Raw genomic sequence first — 15,423 nt, 5'->3', positions numbered from 1 at the left:
GCTCCAGCTTACTGTGTTATAGCCTCAAGAAACCAAAAAAACCTCTAAGGTGAATGTGTATTATGGAAATATCATACTGACAAACAATTCTTTTCTTCCACGACCTCTTTTTCTGCTAGTCAGGAGAAGACATTTCATAACAGCTGCCTATATTGCCTTTTTCCATTGCAGGATTAACTTTACCCTCAGGTGACTAACAACAAAGAAATGGCTCCAGGTATTGTCGTAGCCATTGATGATGTGTGTTCCCAAATAATTCCTACTCTCTCCTAATCATTTATTTATTACTTTTTGGCAAAGCCCTTGAAAAAGGTTTGGTGAAGGCTTTGAAGAAGCTGGATGACTATCTGAAAACCCCTCTGCCTGAGGAGATTGATGCAAACAGCACCGAAGAGGAGAAGGTGTCTAAACGCAGATTTCTGGATGGAGATGACCTGACTCTTGCTGACTGCAACCTTCTGCCCAAACTCCATGTTGTTAAGGTAAAAGGTGGCATGTGACAAAGAAGACAAAGAAGTCTTCTCTGACAGTGATGTGCCCTCATTCATACATGTATTTTTGAGGTTGAACAGTGGTGCTGCTACTTTATCTGCCAGTCACTTATTTTCTATGTAAATGAGTCTGATCTATGCAGTATTACAAATTTTTTTAGGCATTGGCCAAAAGTATAAAGGTGGATTATACAATGTATAAAGGTCCCTTGGTTGTAAACTTTCCTTGCTTTCTGAAAAATCCATTTTCTTTCAGGTATATGTAAGATTTAAGGATCTGACCCTGCTCTCCAATAATTCCTCAGAAAATTCACCTTAACTGTATAGGTAAAGGAAGCAGTCTGTAAAGAGACATGGCCACCTGCTCATGTAAAGTGCACTCTGAGATGGGCAGAAGACCACAGCACTATGTAATACCCAGGTCTTTCCTCCATGTACTTACTAGCATGGATGAGCAAGTACACAGGTTAGATGAAATCAGTACAATGAAGATTTCTTCCATTGCTCTGGCATCTAAGATAAAGCCAACATGTATATTAGCATGCTTATCTTAAGTCCTAGAAGATTAGAGTTTGAAGTGCATTTTCTTCTCTTCAGTATTTCCTATAGGTTAACTTAGGCAACTTACTGCTTAGTACTTGAGGAAACAGAATGACGCACTAGGTCACATCATGGGTTAGCAGCTAAGACACTGTTAACATAAAAGTATCCTGGTCTCTTATTTTCACCCTGCTGCAAGTAACAGCACAGTATTTCATATTAATTAGTTCCCAATATTCTTAAAAGTGATGTCAAACTTCAGTCCATTCCCATGCATTTTAACTTGAGAACAGCAATGCATCTTTTGGGGGGATTTTGTTCCTGCTTGTATTTCATAAAGAGAGGTTAACAAATCAGAATCACCACTGAGACCCAGGATTCACGATGTACATGGTCATTGGCACAGTGCAAATGATGTACATCATCCTGACTTCTAAATGTTGTACTTATTTAATTTATCAGATTACATGTTTCTTTAGAATAAAGCAAGTACCTGGCAGACCTTGGCAATCAAGAAAGCTAGGAATTAAAGCCAAGTCATGTATCTAATTTGGCTCCATGAGCCAAAGCATAAACTGAGCCATGTGAGCTAACTACACACACATGCAAAAAGAGAGAAAAAAAAAAAGGTGCATAAGTCACCAATTAAGAAATGTGATAATATCCTCACAGGCTTAGATCTTTCTTTGGCTTGTCTTTACTAGTGACATTGGAGTCAGACAATGCAAAATTATTGTGTGGCCCCTTACTAGTTCCTGACTACTTGAGATAAAAAGAAAGATGTCAAAAGAGAATTAAAAACTTTCTCAAAAAGGAGAACCATAATAACCATAGGATATTGTCTGAAAAGTGTTTTACGGATTGAAGAGAAAGGTAAATTATAAAGACTTTTTCATTTGATGAAAGATGCTTGCTGGAAATTGTGAAAATATTGACTTAAATTGCCCAGCAAGTTTTATCTTCCCTATGGATCATCACTGAAGGCAAGAATGCTTAATTAAATGCAGTTTAGGACAGAAATTGGCCTTGCTGATGCCAAATGGATCATGGTAGTAAAAACAAATCATAATCATTTCTGAGAACATGACTGTCCTAAGAAATCTGAGATAGAAAACAGCTCTACCATGTACTTTAAAAACAGAGGAGAACTCTGTGGCACAGATGTATGTAATTTATGCCCAGGAACAATTTTATACTGTCAGAAAAATTAGATATTGGAAGCATTCATTAAATCAGCTAATCCATCGCTTCCTATCAGCTAGTTCATTCTGTCACCACAGGATTATTTGATATGGTATATTCTTACAGGAAAACTGAAATGTCCCAATCCAGCAAGCTACTTAACCAGCCAACTAGCTTTAAACACAAAGTAGTCCCATTGACTTCAGTGGGACTATACAGGTGCTTAAAATTAAGTATGCACTTAAATATTTTGCTGAATAAGGACCTGAGTGTTTTTAGTAATTGAGAATTTCCCTTGATAGACAATTTCCTAGTCTAACAAGTCTTTAAATAACCATTTTCTCTCCCAGTTTATCCTCATACCTCTATTTCTAACATTTGCTAAATCACCTTGGTTTCTCCATCATGGTACCCATACCACCCTGGATTTTTCATTTGCATGATCATAGATAGATCCTTCCAACAGCTGTAGGTGGTTAAATCCTCTGACATCACTGGCCAAGCAAAATATGTACTTCTCTTAATTGTTACTAATACCTCTACCTTGAATCTATCTTCCTTTTATGATTTCAGCTTATCGGTTCTTATTTGGCACCTCAGCTTTAAGGATAGACATACATAAGAATGGTAGAAAACACCAAAAAACATTATGGTAAAATTAATTAACTCTTTAGCTGACATAAAGAATCATAATTTGGTCATAGTTTCCAGGCAATTGCATTGGAGTGTACTTAGGTCAAGCAGCATGTTTGCAAGGTAGGGATGGACCAACGGTCACTTTTCAAAGCCTTCTGTTATAAGCCTCTGAACCTCCAAGCATTTCTCTCCTGTGCTGTTATATAACAGGAAAGAGTGAGAAGCTGTCTAAAAAAAGAATGTAGAGATATATCAGCAGCAAGTTGCTTTTATTTTCTGTTTTGTCTTTGTTTTAGATTGTTGCAAAGAAATATCGCAACTTTGAGTTCCCAACAGAGATGACGGGGCTGTGGCGGTACCTGAAGAACGCTTATGCCAGGGATGAATTCACCAATACCTGTGCTGCAGACAAGGAAATTGAGCAAGCCTATGCAGATGTGGCCAAGCGGCTCAGCAAATCCTAACTGACCTCAGCAGAGGCTCTATATCCCTGAGGGATCCCCATTTTACAGACTCTTCCCCTTGTTGCCTTAAGATATACTTATCATTGTACTATCTGGTTGGCATCCCTATGATTCCACCTGTTAAAAGTGTATTGATCCAGGACAAATCTGCTTCTCTCTGGAGAAGGAAAAGGCAACTCTAGTTGAGGGGGGGAGGTAGAAACCCTTTGAAATCTGAACCTAAGATCTGGCACAACTAGTATTATTCACAGTCAGTATTGGAAATGAGTCCACCTTATTAGTTTCTTGTTTCATGCTGGAGTATCTCACCACCTGTTTTATTTGGAGTTTTAAAAATAACATATAAGCTGAAATTTCAAATAAGTCAGTTAGGAACATATCAAGCTGGTTCTTCTCTAGGTTATTTCAAGGATGCCTTTTTTTAGTGTGATCTATCTGCTGCTATTGGGATCTTTGAGGCAGGAGCAAAATATGAGTGAGGGCAAAAAAGAGTTTGACCCTAATGGAGACATGCTCTTAGCAGTTATATTTAAAAACCTCTCTGAATGTATCTTCTGTCTTAGCAGGCACAGGAGTTTTTAAGGTACTTATTTTTAACTTGGCACAGGTGGGGAAAGCCTGAACGAATATGTCAGATTTGCAGATACTACTTTGCATAAAATTTGCATGTTGCTTTTGCATCCAGACATTTAGAGGAAAAGAGAGTGAATGAGCAGTTGAGCAGGTAGCCTTTGCAAGAGTGGTGCTGATATCCCCAGCAGATCTGCAAGTTGGTAGAGACACTGAGACACAGCAATAATGGGCAGGCTAAAACAGAGAGAGGCACATTCCCAGCCAGATAGTTGGCAGATATGCTAGCAGAAATCCATGCATGATGCCTTTGTCTCACTCCTCCAGGATTCATCAATCCAGTTTGAATGACTGTTGATTCTGCTTTCTAAAAGTGATTATTTTGTTCTGTCCATAGCATGTGCATGATGCAACCTGCTTTAAACTGGTGGCTAGCTGCACCTTAATTTAGCAAATTAAGAATGACAACTCTTTTGTATGAAACTCACTTGCCCTAGTATGTACAAGAGTGTACATGACTCTCAGCCTTCAATTTGAGGGGATTTATAGTTGTTTTGAAAGAGAAAATAAAATAAAGCTGAGCTTTAGCATGGTGTGGCTCCCCTTCTGATCAGAGCTGTGAAGAGCTGCAGTGATTTCAGGGGAAATCCATGCTGCTAAGCTGTGACCCAGGGGAACCTCACAACAGGCCTGTTTGCACTCAGAAACCTGGAGGACTGGAGGCACGATATAAAGGTCGCTTCTGCCGTATAATGCTCATGAAGATCTGAAGCAATTCTGTTGTTTTGGTGGGATTATCCTGCTTTTCACACTAACCCAACTGGGAGCAGAATGTTGCTTGTTGACTCTGAAGATACTTCGTAGCTGATGATTGTTTCACATGCAGGGATCAGTTTGTTCTGAATTTTCCAAATTTCAAGAAAATCCATGAACTCCCAAGTTTTCCCTTAGAATGGGACATTTTAACAATGGCTAGACTGAAGGGCAAAGGCTCACACTCTTTAAAATATTGCTGAGAAATCAGCTGGCTCAGAGAACACTAATAACAGCCAAAAAAATCTAGTGAGATTAGAAGTGTCTGCATAAGCACATGTGGCTTGTTTAAAAAAAAAAAAAACTCTTAATGGGATTGGAATTATTTATGATTTTTTAAATTAACTTGATTATTTATTTATTTATTTTAATTGACTCAGTCCTTTCTGTCTTTCTGTTTTTGTTTTCACCCAGCACACTGGTCTAGATGACTCTCTCTGTTTAGCAAAGTACTATTACCAGTGCTCTGCAAATTCATTTCTAATGAAAAGTCTGCTCTCTGATTAACAGTCACCTGGATTTTTTACTTTCAGTATGGTTAGACTAAGAGCATGCTGATCAACAGAATCTGCATTTTTCTCAGTTGTCATGTTCCAAGTTTGTGCTTTAATTAGTGGCTTTGCTTAATCACAGTTGTAGTGATCTTTGAAGAAGTAGACGCAGTTGCAGCTTCTTGCTCTGTGCTTATTATATTTAGCTCCTTAAAAAAGATTGTACAAACACGCAGCAGATCTCAGGCAGGGTAAGTGAACCAGGCCAGGGTCTCTCCTGATTTCTTCCATCTCTGTGAATCTTCACCAGTTTGCTCAGTCCTGTGGTTCCAAAATGTTCTAATATATCCTAATTTTATTTTTCTAAAAGAGGGCCAAATCAGAATCAGTTGATCTCAGCAACCTCAAATTGCATCTGTTTTTAAAAAATGTTTACAAATGATTGTGTTTATACCAAAATGAGTTTTCAGTGCAATGAACATTTTGTAAGATAATTTGCATGTTTGTTAAATATTTGTAGGATTTCATTATAAAAGCTGAAAATCCCCCAGCTATTTTGCTTTTTAATTAGTAATACAAAATCTAAATATTTTCATTTTCTAACACCCCCCCAAGTTCAGCTAAAATGTATTGATGAATATGAAAAAAGTAAGAGGAAAATGAAACAGTTTTCTGATCAGCTACAGTGCCCATTCTGTGTGAACTCAAGTCTCATTCTGCATCCTAACTTTGCATTTTATTCATAACCCTCTAATAGGCTGATCCAAGATTATGGACAGGTTCAGGCATTCTCTGACCTTTGTTTGCGTTTGAAATCCAAGCTCATGTTTTCAGATCTGTAACTTTTGCTCACCTTTGTGCTTTTTGGCTTTAGCCATAGTCAGAAGCAGGAAATACTGGAAATCCTACACAGAAAAGTGTTTTGCTGAGATTTTGAGCTCGGTTTTCAAGACTCAGGATCCATCACCAGTGAGATTTTTAAAGGGCTTCAGACTCCTTTATGCAGGGTATTTTTGGTGATCTTCCATTGTATTTAGAATTATAAGCAATAAATATTAATCATAGAGGATTGTATATCTACATTGTCAAGGCAGCATTTCTGAAAAGAATCTAAGTGACAAGACAGACATTGCAGATTTACAATAACTTTGTTCATAAATTTTTTGCAAGATGTAAAGAAAGACATAGTGCAGAGGGGGAAGAAGCCAACAATATGGATTTAATCATCTACATTTCAGAAATGCAGACCAAATGTCTGTAAAGATGTCCATTTCATCCAAACATTTCTTAGATATTTATTTCAAAGCTCCCTGTTCACTCAGTCCAACACTCCATTCATATTGGAACTAATATTGATTTCTCTTCTCTTAATGGTAATATGGGGGTGGTAAAGGATCTCATATACTAGTTGCTCTTATTTTCTCTTATGCTATTTGAATTGTCATTAGGTCATCTTGCTGTACAGGTAAGACTAAAAGTATCTCTCCAAAACTAAATAAGGCTTCTGGCAAACATTTTTTCCAATAGAAAGAACCTTATAACAATACTGCTTTATCAGGGCATAGTATGGCATACACAGCTAAAGGCCACAAGCTCTTATCCCAGGTTTGTGTAAGCTAGAAAGCCACTGCCAGGGAGAAATGACAGCATATATCACAAAGACATTAGGCATCTTTGTCTCCTTACAAGAGAGATTAGCTGAATTACACATGGTGTTTTATTTTGAATATATATTTATTTTAAACCCCAGCTACCTTCTTTTATCCCTGCTCAAAGACAACTTAGGGTTTTTTTTATGTTCTTCATTTTCATGGACAGTAACAAAATCAAGAGAGAAATAGGGACTTATGTATTAGAGATAGAAAACAAAACAAGGCTCCGAGTTAGCTGTAACCATTCTGCCATTTTCTCAGTGCTAAACACAGAGAACTATGTTTTAGGGGAACTGGTCCATCTTGTGGGGTAAGCCCAAAGGTCACTGCTTGCAGCACTCCTCCCACCGCTGTCCCAGCAGGGAAAGTGAGAGGCAAACTCTGCCTTGATGGAGTCTGGCTGATTTTAGGATATTGTTAAAATTTAGGCAGCAGAAATGCAGCATAGCCAATTCTGTAGTCATGTAAAGCCCCCAAAGCCCAAGGAAACATTCACTTTTTAAAATTAATTGATGCTTTAAAATTGGAAATAACAGTCTTGTGTCTGCCTTCATGTGTATTCTTTCAGGCAAGGGGAAGTTTGCATTTGTTTATTCTAGATATGATTATTATTCCTCAATTGCTTTTGATATTAAGGAATAGTTTTCCAGTAAGATTTTGTTCTTCTGCTGAATCTTTCATGCCTTCATTAATTTTGATGTCTGCAATGACCTCATGATTCCAGAGGACACAGGAAAGATGTGAAGCTCATACTTGTTGAGAAGTTGAGATAGGTAATTATTTTTTGGAGAAAAGAGTATTAAAAGCATTTTTAAAAATTCTATACATATGTATCTTTTCATCTGGGCTATTTTAACCAAGAATGATAGACTGCTTAGTCTGGACCGTGATTTCCAGCACAGGCCTGAGGAAATCACTATGTTTAAGGTGGCCTAACCTAGGGATTTCCCCAGGATACATAGCGATGTCCCTCTGAGTCACAGAAATTCACGTTTCCTTGCTCTGGAGGTATGGTAAACTATGACACTGCCCGACTGTCTGCTCCAGCAGTGAAGAGTGGGGCAGTGCCCTGCCTTTTCCCTTACCTCCCCTTCTAGCTTATGGGCAGGGAAAGCAGAAAGCACCAATCACTTTTACTTCCATGTCTGCAGCAATGCTCTAGTTCTAGCAGGTGTGTCCAACACTGGTTTTCAAAGCTGGATTATTCCATGTTTAAAAAACGCAAAGGTCTGAACAGCCCCGTGCAACTCAGACACTCACCACGTGGCCTTCTGGGACTCCAGCAGCACTCCAGAGACTGCAGCAATCGTGCAGCCTGTTACCCCCCGTTGTGATGTGCCCAACCCCAAATCATTCAGCCTTTTCACCATTTATTGAAGAGATGCTGAAGTTGAAAATACTCCAGAGGATGCACTTGAATGTGGTGTGTTTTGAGCTGTGCTCATCAGCTAACCAGCTCTGAATTACGACATTGTCACAGCTCAGCAGGTTGTGCCTTTGCAGCCAAGTGGGCAACTCTTCCTACCGATTGAGCGATCGATCGCCTGTTGGGATAGCAGTGCTCTGGTAGGAAGTGCTGACTCCGAGGCTGTTCGGCCAGCGATGGTGCGACCATGGTGAAAGGTTTCAGCGCCACCTTTCCCGGAGCGCAGCTCTCTAGCTGAAGTGCGTGAGCAGCTCGGCTGGGGCCATGATCCAGCACTAATGAGCATTTTTCGCTTGCAGCATGTGAATAGAGACTACTCATGTGTTTAACGTTAAACATGTGCTTGCCTGCTTGGCTGGATTGGGGCCTAGAAGTCATGACAGAAAAGCCTGTATTAATAAAGAGCATTATGATTCTGTTTCCTTTGAAATCCAGTGGGGGAATTCCCAGTAGGAATTCCCAGGAGAGCCCAAGGCTACATAGGCACAAAGATGTTTCAAGAGGGAAGATGTCCTTAGAGAACAGAGAATACTCCAAGGGAAAAGGAAATAGCAGTGATATCTGGGTCTCACCACAGCAGCAAGCAAAACAGGGGACCAAACCCTGTCCTCGCTGTGGATGGCCGAGCGTTTATCACCAGGGACGTTTTGGGTGAAGCTGGGACCAGGCCACGCTGACGCAGTGCGATGCCAAGGCATGTTCTGCACTATCTGCAGCCACAGTCCCTGCGGTGGTATCCCACAGCATAACGATGCCTCCGTTGTGTCTAGCTCGCTCTTATTATGAAATGGCTTGTCTAAAGAAAACCGAGAAGGGCGGGGGACTTTTTTATATATACACGGAGTAAAAACAATCCAAATATGCTTTAATGGTTCTCAACGTGATGCTGTCAATTCTCACCACAGGGTGGAATTTGTTGGTAGAAATTAAATTAAATTAAAATAGAAAAGCTTGGCTGTTGCTAATGGGCACTACTGGGCGCCCTAAAAGCCATTTGCAGTGCAGAGCCGTAGCAGGAGTGAACATCCCTTAATTCCCAGAATCACTTGACTTTCACATGGGCCATTTCAGCCTATTCTGCTGCACTGCTGAGACGTTGCCCTTTCCCTGTCTCTCTAGGTCTATAAACTCTGAAAAATTTGGGAACCGGCTAAGGGCAGCAAACTAATCTTTTTCTTTTTTGCTTTTTTCTGTCTTCGTTAAGTTAACTACTTTAATTTGGAAACAGGTGATAAAGAAATAGCATTTACAAACAGATTTCTCTACTTTTTATTAAGGAAGTTTTTAAAAGCCATCAGGAAATGTGAGGTTATCTCCAGCTTTGGGAATAAACTGTGGTATAAAACATAATGTAGGAGGTGTGATTCTGACTAAATCGTTTAAGCAGGGAGATTACAGATTATCTTAAGGAGCATGTTTAGGACTGAACGGACAGAATAATCCAGATATTGCACTAAGGTCTTAAGATCCAACTAATCTCAGCTTTTTTTGATAACTGACTGTACAACACTTTGCCTCCATCGCTTGGCAGCTGTAGGTGCGTTATTCCAGGAATCATGCCTTTCCCTTTCATCTGGAAAAAATATTTTTTATTATTAGAAAAGAGAACAGCAGCTGGATCTCTTTGCCTCTGTTTCCCCCTTCTGCTGGATAGAAACCATCTATATAGCCACTTAATTTAACTGCATTATTTAATTAGATAACATTGCAAAGTGTCTTGGGATGGAAGGTGGCATAAAGAGAAAAATCCTGCCCTTGAAATGGCGGTTACCAGCTGAGGCTTTGGTTTTGTTCCCGCCAGAATAAACAAGAGCTGCACCGCTTGGTGGTGCAGAAGCAGGATCTGAACTTCATGGATCTAGGGAATTTAGCAGTCTCTTTGGAGAAAAGGGTAATTTTGGACCCAGTGCATTTTGGAAGGTGTACGAGACCGTTCTTGGGCGAATGCCTAGCGTTTCTCATGAGGGACTACAGCGAACCGCCTGCTGCTACAAAATGAGATTAAGAAATCAGGAGATGGGGACGGGCTAACACTGAATCAGACACATTTGCCTGCAGTGCAGCCGCTAAATTGGTGTGACATGAGGAACCGCAGCGCGGGAGCATGGGCCCTGAAGTGAGTCAAAGCCACATCTTTGTCACCAGCCATTCTCTATTTATAACAACACAGATCTATTCTGTAATCACGGAGAGGCACAACAGGAGCGTGCTTTGTTCTGCCTAAATCACATTTCTCGTGCGGGTGCGTTTAAACACAGCTTTTGGCCTCCTGCCTCGCACCACACACACCCAAGGCGGGCAATTCTGGCACAACAAAGCACGCCCTGTCGTGCTCCAGTGCTCAAAGGCTCCTGTGCTGAGGCAATAAACTCTGCTAAATGCTTTAAAAATGTTCCCTTAAGTGCGCTGCGTTGCCGCCCTGCCTCGCTTGCTGTTTCATTTTGTGTCTGTGTCTTTGGTTTCAACTAAACAGGGAAGGTCTTGCGTTGTTTAGTGCTGGCGCTTGGCATTATTAGCAATAAGAAATTGGAGAGAAAAAACCCAAACCCAACCCTCTTTCCTAGTGCAAAGCTGACCGCTTGTGTGTGTGACTGCATGTTCAGAGGCTGTGAATCAGTTCCCCAGCGCTGCTTGTTTTCTAGGCTGGGGAACAGATCTTCATCTGGGCAAATCCTCATAGCTGTGATGGCATCCTCTCTTTTTTCTCTTTGTAAACCAACGAAGGCTCCTGCCCCATATTCTCTAGAAATTTATGACCTAGCAGACGACAGATTTATTTTTCTAGTTTGACTGTCTTCAATTCTAAAGCCTGCAGATCAAAAACCAAGTTGCATAGTGAGATTTGAGGGTGAACAGAAATCTTTTTCCTCAAAATCCACTCAGTTTCAAATCCTGACTCATTCAGGGCACAATCCTGTTTATCCAAAAGGGGTTTGAGGTAGAAGGAGAGAGAAGGGAGCCCACTGTGGGATGCACATGCCACTGTCCTTCCACTGAGCCAGGGTGACAGGACTGGACTGGAAGTCCTCAGAGGTAGATGGGCGAGTTTTCCATCTTCTGAGTGAAACCAACCTCTTCAGAGGCCCGACTAGCCCTCAACTGAGCCACAGTTGCTTAAAAATTGCAGCAACATTCAGAACCAAAATGTGGAGAATGAAAGATGACATGATGGTCAGGTACCTCTTTGGGCACTATACAGGCAAAAAATAATTCATTTGAAAGGACACTCAAATTTTGCAGGTACCTGTCTGGACCCAAGTGCAAGGGTTGGATTTTCTCCGCTGAAAGGTCATGAATCCCAGAAATACCTAGTGTCTGTTGTGAATGTAGCCACCTGATCTACTGGGAGAAAAGCCAAATTTGTAACTCTTAAAGAGAGTGTGGGAATTAACTTTAAACTCGGGCCTGGTAAGCTTCAAAAGTTGTTTGTTTATAAACGACTCTTTTATAGTGGTTGACAATGAAAAGTAACTATGCATCTAAGGGTCTCCGTCAGGTGAGAAAGAGAGACAGGATAAATCCCTTCGCATACTCATGATTTTCAGGTGAGACGCCTGCCCTGTTAATGGGTAGTTTTAGATTAACCTTTTGGAGTAGGAACTATATATTTCTTCTCTGTATGTACAGCTCCTAACACAATAGGACCCTGATTAGAGCCTTTGTATGCTGCTCTACCACGCATAGTAAATAATAATAGGAATAACGTAATTAAAATGTCATTGCAGTTTGCCTTTAATATTATGATTGTGTGGCTGTACTTTATCAACTGTGAATAAAATCAATGTCCTTTTTGTATAATAGGTAGTATATTTTATTATTGAAAAAAAAAGCTGAATTTCACTTTTAAAAGAAAAAGAAAAGTATCTGCTCCTTATTTCTTTTTAAGCCTTCGGATAACAAATGAACATTTCTTTTGTATCCTTCAAATGAGTATGGGTTAAATGAAAAAATCCACCTTCCTGGATTGGAACTGTTTATAATCTTCTATTCCAAAAATGATTAGCACCTGATAACTGAATAAAAGTTGTTTATTTTCTCACTGGGTTATTTGTGAACTTTTTTAAATTTGTTAATTGTTTTTTTTTTAAACAGGCAACACTTACCTGGTTCTCGGAGTGGCTACAAGAAAAAAGCTGTGTCCACAGTTTGCATACAGCTGTATTCATTAATCTAAAAATGGATTTAGAAGAAATAAAGGGAATGACAGCAAGGAAAAATAAGCTACCTCTGCACACTAGAAGAAGAAACAAGGCCAGGATATAAGCTCATGCACTGGCCCCCTGACATCAGTACCATGTAGTTAGCACCTGCTGGCACCGTGTTGGCCTGGGCCAGGAGCACTCTCCAAGGCAAGGTCCAGTACAGTTCACGGGATATGAGAACTGAGGGGGTTATAAACTGAGCTCTATAAAATGATGGATAGGGTTAAGTGGGGAAGGATTATTCGCTGTTTCTCATATCACAGCAGTTAGGTGCTCCTAAGGAAAAAATCAGGCAGCAAGTTAAAAGCAAACATAAAGTGCCTTTTTACGCAGTGTATAATTAAACCTGGGAGCCCTTTCCGCAGGATGCTGTAGAGGTCCAAATGAACATGGGGTTCAAGTACGGATATGATAATTTCATGAAGAAAAGATCCATCAGAGTTTTTAAACACAGAAGTTGGGATGCAGTTCCCAGGTCAAGAAGTCTCTACATACCAAAACTGGCAGAGGGACCAGGGAGAGCCATTAGAGACAGAGGCTCTGAGTCCCTCTCACTGCAAATAACAGGGAATCGCAGTCCAGCGAAATGGCAAGAGCTTTTCATCCCACAACTGCAACTAGAGAGGAACAAACAGGATCCCACCTGGTTTCAGTTTCAACTTTTCTTTTGGTCACCAAAGGCTTTGCCCTGCAATATGCACCAGTAAAATGCTCCAGCACCCACATAACCTACTGCAAGTCAACATTTCACGTCATTAACGCTTAAACGAAATTTCACTCCAGTTGCTGGTTCAGCCCCCAGGGAGATTGTTGTGTGGGTCTTTTTTTGTGACACATCCCTCTTGTGACACATCCCTAGTATCACATCTCTCTCGATATGATGTGTGATGATATAAAAATGAGAACTTGTTCCAAAGCGTCCAAACCTAAGCTGGTACGTGTTAGCCCAACGATTCTACTTTAACAAATGCCTGAATTAGCAGTTGGATTTTCTGGACCTGCAGACATCCAAGACTTTGGCTTGTTGCTTTTTGGGGCTACACTCTCAAGCTGCAAGCACCCTGGTGCGCTTTTGTAGCAGAAGTGGTCTTTTACTGCCTTTCTGATCCTGGCAGCATGGAGATAAAACGGCACCTGCAAATTTCACCACCAGGTATATCAAAGAATGAATAAAGCAGGTAGTGCAGTCCCTTTTTTTTTATACCTAATTTGGAACCAGTCCTGAATGGAAGTGTAGTTTTACTACTGAGTCACTCAGCTGATGAGGGTTGTCCCTTCAGGCCAGTCCCTGGCCGTGTTCGTGGCCTGCGCTGCTCTGGGTGCACTGGGCAGCACTGCTGTGCGTTGCCTTCCGAAACCTCGCGTCCTCATGCTGCTCCTTCGTGGCACTGCAAGGCCAGAATCACACGTACCACCTGCGCCATCCAGACGAGCATCTCTGACAGCGGCCAGTGCTAAATGCTTCCAACTCCAGCTGCTGGGTTCATATAATACTTCCCAGACACAAAACGCGTTCCACACTGGTGTTGGTTTTTTTAGTGTTTATTTCATTAAGAACAGGTAGCTGTAGCTCTGGCTCCTCTCATCATGCAAACAAACCTAATCTGGTCTCAGACTCTCAGAGCGGTGTCCCTTGTGCATCTGCTCCACCCAAGCCAAAGCTTCCCCCTTTCCACTAGTCTCCCTGTGCCACTGGTCATTTTTTTGGTCACTGGGCTCTGAAGGATCACTTCTACCCCGCTGATCACTCTATCTGATGGGGGTTCATACTGCTGCCTCTCCACGCTTGCCACGTGAAAAACAGCGTCCTCAGTGGGCTCCATGGAGTTCCTGGCACGTCTTCCTTTAGTGATGGGGTTGGGGAGGGGGGTGTCAGGAAGGGTTTAGTTTGGTTTTTCTTTTCTATCTTGCTACCTGCTGTAACATTCTACACGTCCTGCTAGACACGGCTGTAATCAGTCCAGTCTCAGCCCGGCAAGCGTTTAGACAGTTCAGGTGTCGTCCATCCTTCATATCTTGTGTATGACTTTCCTTTCATGAGCCCAGCAGATGCCTTTAATTGCCAGCCACCGCTCTTGGCTTTCCAAGAAGTAGCAAAGGAACTATGGAGTCCCTCTGGCGAAGGATGAAACAGAGGGGCCCAGCTGTATTATGACATTTTCTTGCACTGAATTGGCTTTGGGAAGAATGGGCTTTTTCCTCCCGTTAGATAAGCACAGAAATCTTAAGCAGATGCTTGCAAAACATCAAACAAATATATACTTAAAAAAATAAATATAGGCTATACCCACATGCCCCGTAATCTAGCCAATATTCAGCCACCACTAACAGTATCTAGCCCTTCTTTTGTGAAGCTTGGAGGAAAAGTAAAAATCTGCAGGCTAGGACCTCGTAGCAGGGCTGGAACTGGGCCCTCCAGCACCAAAATCCCAGGGCTCTGAGTGGCAACACCACTCGCTGGTGGCTGGTCTCTGCTCCGCTCTGCTAGCCAGCAACTAGAGGGAAACATCACCCTTCTCTCCAGGGTTTTCTGTGCTCACTCCAGGGGCTTTAATCTGCTTAAGCTTCGCTTTAACCAAGCATTGCGGAACGCAAAGGGGAATTTCATGCCATAGGGAAGAAGGTGCAGTCTGGAAAACCCATGTTGCCAAAAAAAGAAAAGGGAGGGGGGATTGTTTTCTGCAGTGCTTCAGTAACCCTTATGCTCCTGGAGAATGGGGCAGAGATGCTTGGGGGGGGGGGGAATTTCTTCTAATTCCTTTGCACACAAAAGCCACAGGCCTTGGCGAAAAGCCGGATGGAGGTATATTCATTGGGAAGTGTGAGAAAGAATTTATCGCAGGCAGCCGCCCTTTGCCAGCTCTTTGTTAAAACAACATTAAAGAGCCCCAATGGTGCCAGGGGAAGCACTTGAAAGTTAAAAACCTGCCGGCATTCAAATCACCCGCACAATCCT

General features: G+C 41.5%; 1 protein-coding gene across 2 annotated transcripts in view; it reads left to right on the top strand.

The window, feature by feature from the left end:
* The window catches only part of CLIC5 (chloride intracellular channel 5), a 79,797-nt gene extending 67,493 nt beyond the window's left edge, over positions 1-12,304 (top strand). For both annotated transcript variants that reach the window (XM_026093832.2, XM_026093833.2), the window contains exons 5-6: positions 301-482; positions 3,146-12,304. In XM_026093832.2, the coding sequence (XP_025949617.1) occupies positions 301-482; positions 3,146-3,313 (350 nt within the window). In that variant the 3' untranslated portion in view covers positions 3,314-12,304. The remainder of the gene's footprint in view (positions 1-300; positions 483-3,145) is intronic.
* Positions 12,305-15,423: the final 3,119 nt, after the last annotated feature.

The sequence above is a fragment of the Dromaius novaehollandiae genome, chromosome 3 (assembly GCF_036370855.1).
Source record: "Dromaius novaehollandiae isolate bDroNov1 chromosome 3, bDroNov1.hap1, whole genome shotgun sequence".
Lineage (NCBI taxonomy): Eukaryota > Metazoa > Chordata > Aves > Casuariiformes > Dromaiidae > Dromaius > Dromaius novaehollandiae.
Note: the sequence above shows the minus strand (reverse complement) of the source record. Positions and strands in the feature narration are given on the sequence as shown.